At 39.4% G+C, this 8,840-nt stretch overlaps 1 protein-coding gene across 1 annotated transcript; it reads right to left on the bottom strand.

The window, feature by feature from the left end:
- Positions 1–993: 993 nt before the first annotated feature.
- Positions 994–5,910, bottom strand: LOC134806377 (tumor suppressor candidate 3). Its single transcript, XM_063779602.1, has 6 exons — positions 5,750–5,910; positions 5,392–5,673; positions 3,796–3,936; positions 2,257–2,545; positions 1,493–1,685; positions 994–1,150 (listed from the first exon to the last, which is right to left on the bottom strand). Exons 1-6 carry the CDS (start codon positions 5,825–5,827, stop codon positions 1,135–1,137), a joined length of 999 nt encoding a protein of 332 aa, XP_063635672.1. The 5' UTR covers positions 5,828–5,910; the 3' UTR covers positions 994–1,134.
- Positions 5,911–8,840: the final 2,930 nt, after the last annotated feature.

Here is an 8,840-nt window from a genome sequence, read left to right as displayed (position 1 = left end):
CTGACTAAGTCTCTAAATTTTGCAAAAACATGAATAGTTCCTCATGGCTCCACCATTAAAAAAAAACAAAAACTGAATAATAATAAAAAAATATAACTATCGAACTTGCACGTGAAATTACACGAGAATCAGTTGAGATCGACCTGTAGAGGAAAACACCAGCTCACCAACATACGATAACGATCAAACGGTCAATTATATGAACAAAATTTTCGTTTGCACCCTGAATAGGTATTTTAGTAAAATAAACATAAAACATATGGTGAATATTGACTGTTGATTTCTTTTTTTTTCTGTTTTTCTTTCACTTATAAAGTGCCGACTAATCGGCCATTTTTGCCGACTAGTCGCCGACTAATCGCCGACTACAAATGTGGCCGGATAGTCGGCTTTCCCGACTAGTCGGCGACTAGTCGGTACATCCCTACTAATAATCGTAGAATGACTCACGCTAGACCGGGCCGAGGCGTCCGACATGTCATTTTCTATGATTTTCAACGGCTGATCGGTGATCACGTGATGCTTTCCATAGAAACCGAAGCGCCGGAAGCTCCGTCCCGGCCCTGGCCCGGTCTAGCGTGAGTCATCCTTTATGTAGGAAAAATAAATCGATACCGCCAATCTTATTAATTATACCAGAAACTAAAGTATAAGGACGCTAAGCACGAAGAATTTGGTCTTGAGCCGCCTATTTCTATCGCACGTGCATTATATTGTCGTCCCGCTCGCACGGTGCATTGACCGCCGGCATCATCGGCGGGACAGCTATATAATCACGCGCGTGCGATACACATAACTGCGGTTCAATGTACAAAAATATGGGTGATTAGCGTCCTTACTATAGTAATAGTCTCTGGCTGTCCCGTATGTTTCTGTAAAGTGATGGCAGTTCAAAACATGAACTTAATGTTGAATTTGAATGTAGGGATCAATGCATGTCAGGACACCATGTATATATATTTTCTTATATGTAGGTATAAAATTAAAGAAGTATTATATTTTAATACACTATATTTCATCACCCCACTGTCCAAATGTGTACATACATACTTAAATAATTCAAAAGTGTTAAATAAAAATAACATTTCACTCATATTATTGCAAAAGACTTATAATTATTATTTAACAGCCTTCTTACTTGAATAGGAAACTGAAACAAAAGCGTTTTAAAATTAATATATATTTTAGGCAATTAAGCCGTAATTAGAGTGACAGAGAAAGATGCCCGCAATTTGAAGGCTCGGAACCGGTATTGAAATGTATGCGTGTTGGTGTATTGTATTTCAAAACCGTTATATTATTGCGTTCCTTAAATACGGTTAATTGATGACGGAATTTTATGGTTTGCGGGGACCGATATAATACCGGTTATTCTCGGTTTCCGGAGACTCGGTTAAATTCGTTGTCATACGTGAAACTTCCTATTTACCAGCCACTTCGCTATTTATTATAGCGAACTCTAATTCTACGTAATAATAAGGTTCAAACTCACCTGTAGGGATATCCCTGCGTCTTCGCCCTGAACACAGATAGTAGTAGAGAGAAGAACACGCACACTAGTACAAGCCCGACGACAGATTGGAAGCGCCGTCTCTTTCCCTCTGCGGTGCTGCGCACTGGTTCTGCACTCTTCACTCCTCCCGCCGCCTCTATCATGAGAATCATGCCCACTACTACTGCAGCATCTGATTTAGGTGTTAAGGAATTTATAGATTTAAAAAAAAGTTCCTACTAGTAAAATCAGCTTCTTTTTAGGGTTCCGTACCCAAAGGGTAAAAACGTGACCCTATTACTAAGACTCCGCTGTCCGTCTGTCTGTCTGTCTGTATCTCATGAACCGTGATAGCTAGGCAGTTGAAATTTTTACAGATGATGTATTTATGTTGCCGCTATAACAACAAATACTAAAAACAGAATATAATAGATATTTAAGTGGGGCTCCCATACAACAATCGTGATTTTTTCGCCGTTTTTTGCGTAATGGTACGGAACCCTTCGTGCGCAAGTCCGACTCGCACTTAGCCGGTTTTTTAATTAATCACTAGCACTGGCGCATTTTTGCCCCTGTCAATCTGGAATATGATAATAGAACTTAGTTAGTCGTGGAATGTATGGGGGCTCAATACATTCCACGACTCTTCTCTTTCCGAACAGACTATCTATACCTTTATTGAGTTCCATTCTGCGTGGTCCGACTCATACTTATTGGCATTAGTAAAAATTTGAAAAAGCTCAGTCAGACTTTAAAAAGGATACTTAAAATAGCTACAATATAGCTCTCCAACACAAACTGCCCATGCGATCCGCCATTAATGTAGACCGGTCCGCTCTTACTCCTATGGAAGAACGGAGGGCCTCTGATCTGGTTCCACATCTGACCGGACACCATGGCAAAACAGAAGAACACAGCAGCGACAGCCCACATCTGTTTGTTGTACAGGAACTCGAGGTTGTTCCGTCTGAGGTACAGGAAACCAGCTACTAGGACGAACAACATCAGGAATGCGACAGCTCCGGAGTAGTTTGGCGGGCGGAATAAGCGGATCTGTAATGATTTATTAGATTTTATAAAGAAAGTGCCATGATGCCAGTCTGGCAAACCAATTTGGCATTAAAAAAGTAAATACAGGTAAGAAAGATGTTTACAAAAAAAACAGATGTCCTACTATGAACATATCGTCCAATCCAATATCTTATTTTAGTATGAAACAATGTAGTTGGGTGACTCTGACTACATGCGGATGCGGACCCATGCACTCAGCAGGTGCTGGGTGGAAATCGTAAAGAAAGCCTGCCAGGGATCTCCACAGGCGTCTATTATTAAGAAGGCGAAAAATCGTGCAGAATGGAGAGCTTTGGTGAACAAAATAACGACCTCATAAGGTCGCGACCCTCCGTCATGAGGAAGTGAGGAAGAAGAGAATGTAGTTACAATCTAAAGGCCCACAAGGTCTTCTTCTTCAGAGCCCGAAAATCAGAACTTATGTTGGGTCGATTGATTTCAAATATCTTAATAAGATGGAGTTTTGGCCGAAGGGTGTCAAGTTCCGGCGGTTCCGCGGCCGGCTGCCTGACACTGCGGGGTTGCGAACTGCATCGCAGCCATAATTGTGTTTAAAGTTTTAAGATATATTTTGTAATAATATGTATGCTAGTTTTAAGGTATTTATCTATGGGCCAATAGTTGCCTGAAAATAAATGTTTTCATTCATTCATTCATTCATTCAAAAAAAAACCCAATTATTTGGATGAATCGATTTTGATAAAACATGTCTAAGACCGCTAGAAAACCGGTTTTCGAACAAAAATATACTTACAAATTGGTTCACCCATTTAAAAGCTACAGTGCCACAGACAAACACACAACATAGCGGTCAAACTTAAAACACCCCCTTTTGCGTCGGGGGTCAAAAATAGATTGTATCTTGAGCAGTGGCGGATTTGCAGCCTTGGCCCCAGGCCCTGTATAGACATAGACTGCTGCCTTGCTGCCGCCCCTAATGTCTTGCCGCTCTAGGCCTGGGCCTACTGGGCCTTAGCAAAGAATAAATAATAGTACTAGGTACAAAAGACTCACTCTCTAACAAAACGCGTCTGTTACGATCAGACAGCTATGGCCGCTAGGTGGCGACAGCGCCACGCGCGGCTTATGGTTAGCCACCAAAATTGGTGTGGAGCGGATGTACTTGTAGCTACCTGTTGCAAAGCGACGAAATCGCAGAGTGAGCCACGCCTGGCCTTAGAGCAAATCCGCCACTGATGTTGAGGATAAACATGCAAGAAGTTAAGTGTTACCTGAACATCAGTCCTATCTTGGATCCACTTGGCAATGGCCTCGGCATGAATGCCTGCCCTCTCAAAGTCCATGGAGTCGGCAGGTTTAGGTTTCCCTTTGGCAGGGAAGTGCATGATAACCGGAGCTGTGTTGAGCCGTAGCTGTAATTATATTGCAGGTTGATTAGCCAACGCTGACATTAATGATTTCAATACATAACTAAATTTATCTATACAGGCTAATCAAAAACTAAGTGCAATCCCGTTGCCCGAGGTTTTGGGATTATCAATCAATCAATCAATCAATCAATCAATCAATTTATTTCAGACCATGTCCATAGTGTTAGTATACATTCCCTTAAATATTATGTTAGTACTTAAACCTATACAAAATTATAACAAAATTAATAAATTATAACAACTTATATACTAAGCCTCTGGAGCCCATATGTACATCGTCCCAGTGTTTCCAGAAGGCGCAAGCAGGTGACTCTAACACTAGGCGCAAGAGGCTGTTGGAACTGTCACGCACGCGACGCATCAGAGAGGCAGTTCTATTGCGTATTATCGCACCGAAGCTGTCCGTGTGCGCCTCCGCGAACATTCCGGACGCGCTGCAAAAACGAGGCAGTCCCAACAGCATCCTGAACCCATTGTTGTACTGGACGCGCAGGGCATTGAGGGCTCTTTTAGTATAATTTGTCCACAGGCTGCACGTGTAAAGGGTCTGGCAAAACGCTTTAAATAGCGTTACTTTGACATTCCCATTACACCGCGCAAACCTGCGAGACAACATATTACAACGCACCGCCAACGCCCTACGCTCCCTCTCTATATCTACGTCATCGTGGAGATTTTCGGTCACCCAGTGTCCGAGATACTTAAAGCGCGTCACCCTTTTAAGAGCGACACCACACAAGCTGACAGCTTATACTGAGCATATTTTACTATGGGACCAACCCCAAAATAGAGAAAAACAGTACATGCAGTTGTTAAAATTAAAACATGTAAGTACCTACATGGTTTATTTTTAAGGATTAGAAATAATGCCGCAGTTTCTCATAGTGTCTATGGATGGTAACAAAGGCACTAGTGGCATTATTCATAAATATTTGTCTAGTCTCACGAGCCCTTGATAATCATCCATAATTTTGACATGTGTGTATTGTGTGTTTGTTACTTCAGTGCCGGGCACCCCGTTTCCAGTACAACATGAACACACATAGGCATTCTTGGCAGTGAATGTGTTAACAGAGGTTTGCTAAGTTTCTTGAATAAGGTTAGAACTCTACCAACGCTGCCCTATAAAGCCTTGATCATATGTACCGAGCACAGTGGCGAGAGATTGCCCTAAGCTGAGTAAAGGAATACAAGTTACACGCGAATCGAGCACTTGGGCACTCTCGCGCCGCTGTACTCAGTATGTGTGATCAAGGCATAAGAAATAACAAAGTAAATTATGGTCATGCTTCCATTTACCTACATTTAACCCTTCAAAACCTTGTAACAAAAGATAATTCTAATTCATATTTCTCTTTCACACTACTGATCCGTAACGTGTCCTTTCCTCTACAAATACCCAATAAGAACTGAAAACAGTCAATGAATCAAACTTACCATTTGGAAAATATCAGATCCTTCATCAAAATCAACCATTCCAAAGAACAGTTTGTTATTGTAGGACGGGGAGAACCTGAATGAATTGGCGACGATCATAAATTCATCGTAAACGTGCTGGCAGATCGCGCACCGTCTGGAAGGTGCCATAGCAGTGAACATCACTATGAAAGAATAATCCCTCGGAGGCGATCTCACGTAGTCCTTAAACTTGTTAACATTCAAAGAAATTATAGACCGCTTTGCCGTCATATCCGTCAGCTGTTGCACCTTCTCTTCCAACTGAAAATTTAGGAAAATTGTTAGTAAAAATTGAAGCCGGTTGAAGTGTAATTTAAATATCTAAAAGGACACCCACTCCTTTTGTCCGAGTTTGGGCCTCGCCCTGGTAATAAGTAAGTAATATCACGAAACATAATAATCCTTTGTATTTCATACTGGTCTTATTGAAATATTCGAGTAGTTAAATAATTGTAATTAACTGCGGCCAGCCTGAGCCAACTCAAGAGTCAATTCAATTCAATAGAATAGAGCTGTCAATTTGTCAAACGTTAAACGTCAAAAAATCTCTGACGTGTACTTGGCATTTATGGAGTGTGTTACCTATATTACTTACTTTAAGCGGGCATTACATTATACAATTTGCAGAGCGCTAGCTGAGTTAGCGCACTAATTTAGTATAGTGTAAAGACAGTTAGCCAGTTAGTGACCCAATCTAGTGCGATCGCATGTGCTCTGCCGCACTAACGCTACCTAGCGCACTAGAACGCATAGTGTAAATGGTTTTAGCGCGCTAAGCGCTTACTGTGCAAGGTCAGTCGTAGGCACGCCACCGACGCACTCGAACGTATGGATGTTTTATTGTTTTAGTTATTGCATTTCAATTTCAGTTCAACCTTAAATAATTTCTGGCATCTGTAGACTCTATTTCGTTCAAAATGTTTAAGCTGGACATTTTTTTCTCAACAACAGATATTGTTTGACCCAGCATTTCCTGCGTCTCTTTTTACTCGTGAAAATTGAACTAGACAACTTTTTGATGGTGCCATGATATACTAGCTCGGAAGATGCGGTTCGATTCGAATGATGATCATTGCTGAAATGAAAATAAGACACTAACTAGCGTGCTAGGTAGTGTAGTGTAATCAAAGAATATAATACTCACTAGGAGAAGAACGATAACTCCATACAAAAAAATGTCCCTTTCAAAAGTTCGTTTATACTACTAGCGCTCTGGTGGGATACCATTGTAATTAGAATTGACAACCCGTTTAGCCTAGCGGGTATTGGCAGTAATCCAGTTCAGGAAGCTAATGGTCCTGGGTTCGAATCCCAGAGAGGGAATTTCTTTTTGTATTTTTTTATTTTTTGTTGGGGTCAGGTTTTTAAGAGCCCATCAACGTGCACACTAGCGCCACTGCTGAATACAATAAACTAGTTTTTATGTTATTGGATTCGTCAATCTACCCGTCCAAAGTTAAAACGGCCGTTTTTGTTTTGAGCTCATAGATCGACGAATCCAGCAACATAAAATCTAGTTTGATGTATTCAAAAGGTACCTAAATACACAATACAGTCCGTAGCGGCCCCTTTTTTAAATACATGTCGTTAAATTTAAATAATCACGATTATTTAGCAGTGGCGCTAGTGTGCACGTTGTTGGGCTCTTAAATTAGCATTTCACAAATAAGTAAAAAAATACGTTAAAAGATAATGATTAGGTACTATATTCAGAAATTCGTGAAATATAAAAGGTAACAAAAAGTTACGTATTATTAAGATATAAATATTTTCATAATACATATGAATACATACACTGATATGGCAAATGGTTACAAGTTGTTATTACATCTATCCGGTTATCGGACATTTTCTGCTTCACAGCTCCGCGCAGCGTTCTTGGTCACCGGGAAACTAGTTTGGATATGCGGCAGATACGTGCCCTTCTGAGCTTTTTCCAAGAAATCATATGACGGCCCAGGATTATATTATTATCTCACGCTCAAGCCATCTGCTGATTCACTTTCTAAAACAAAATAGTCAAAAAATTAAACAATATAATCTATCTTCCTAATTACTAACGTCGCTAATTCCTAGGGTTACCAGCTTAAACACTGTGGGGTTTTACATCTATGTTGAATTTTGATTATAATTTCGGACGCGTCCGCGGGACTTACGGGGATAGTAAGATTAAATTATTATATTTGAATTTGGTAATTAGCACGCTCATTTTTATTTAAAGATTAATATATATCTTACCTTGAAATTATCGCTGTTTCTGATTTACTACAACGGTTTCCACACACACATTAGGGCTTTCCATAATCCGGATAAGAATTGTTGATAAAGTCGCCATTGCCGGATACATACAGCAAGGAAGGAAGAGAGACAACGGTTTAAATTTAACTAAGTCTGTGCGAAGACGCATTTAGATATGTTGCTCGTACATATGAATAGATTTTATTTTCAAAATTAATAGGTAAATAAATATATTTCAAGTGAATAAATCGTTTTATATGAAAATTTATATTTTTGCATTAAATGACTTAAATGACAGCATTGACATTACAGACTTTTATCTTGTCTATGTTCTTACCGGCCAGACCCAAATCAAGGCCTATCAAAGAGGCCAATTGACAAAGATTTTTTTTTATTTTATCAAGGAGGGTAGAGGCACGTCTACCCTTCGTAGATTTTATGAACATAGACAAAGAAAAACTGAAATATAATAGATAATAATATACATATATCAAAAAATAAATAATAATTTACATATGACTACTTCATAAAATACAAATCAAAATAATTTGATTTGTTCCTAGAAATCGCATCTATAGACAAAGCCAGTTCTAGCAATGTTGCTGTAGTAAAATATTTTGATGTTAATTACTGGCAATCTCGTCTGGGAACGGACAACACATGCACAATTTTGAAGGGTCACATCGTTTCAAGGAAGTCAATAGGCCTTGAGTGTAATGAACAAGCTCTTTTTTATCTCACCTAGCAACACTTAATTAGCGCTCTGCAAATTGTATAATGTAATGCCCGCTTTACTCTTTGGTGTTAAGTATGGAGTGTAGATATATTATAAGTCTATGGTAGAAGTAATCTCTACCTTCCATAGTGTGAAGGCCAGCCAAGGCGGATTGATCAAATCGACAGATTTGATCAGGAAAGAAATTGGCGTCAATCTCCAATTTTATATTTATTGTGATATTTCAGCACTCTAAATAAAAAAAATGTCCCCAAACGCGAATACTGGCGTCACAAATTGATTCATACAGATACAGATATTCATTCTTCATTGAAAAACCTCTCTTCTATAGATCCAGGAAATATTCTTTTGTTTGGTTCTAAAGTTTGAATAAAAATTGTCAATAATTCAATAAAATATCAACAATAATGCCAGTACATAGCTATCCATCAAACTAAAAGCAATATACATCTCG

Source organism: Cydia splendana, chromosome 3, assembly GCF_910591565.1.
Source record: "Cydia splendana chromosome 3, ilCydSple1.2, whole genome shotgun sequence".
Classification (NCBI taxonomy): Eukaryota; Metazoa; Arthropoda; class Insecta; order Lepidoptera; family Tortricidae; genus Cydia; species Cydia splendana.
This window is presented reverse-complemented; position numbering and strand designations above follow the sequence as displayed.

Excerpts from the sequence above, each read along its gene's own strand:
- LOC134806377 (XM_063779602.1), bottom strand. The coding sequence starts at position 5,827 with ATGAAATACAAAGGATTATTATGTTTCGTGATATTACTTACTTATTAC. Across the intron at positions 2,546-3,795 it reads AAGATAGGACTGATGTTCAG|ATCCGCTTATTCCGCCCGCC; the intron begins GTAACACTTAAC and ends AAATCATTACAG. Across the intron at positions 1,686-2,256 it reads CTATATTGTAGCTATTTTAA|ATGCTGCAGTAGTAGTGGGC; the intron begins GTATCCTTTTTA and ends CACCTAAATCAG.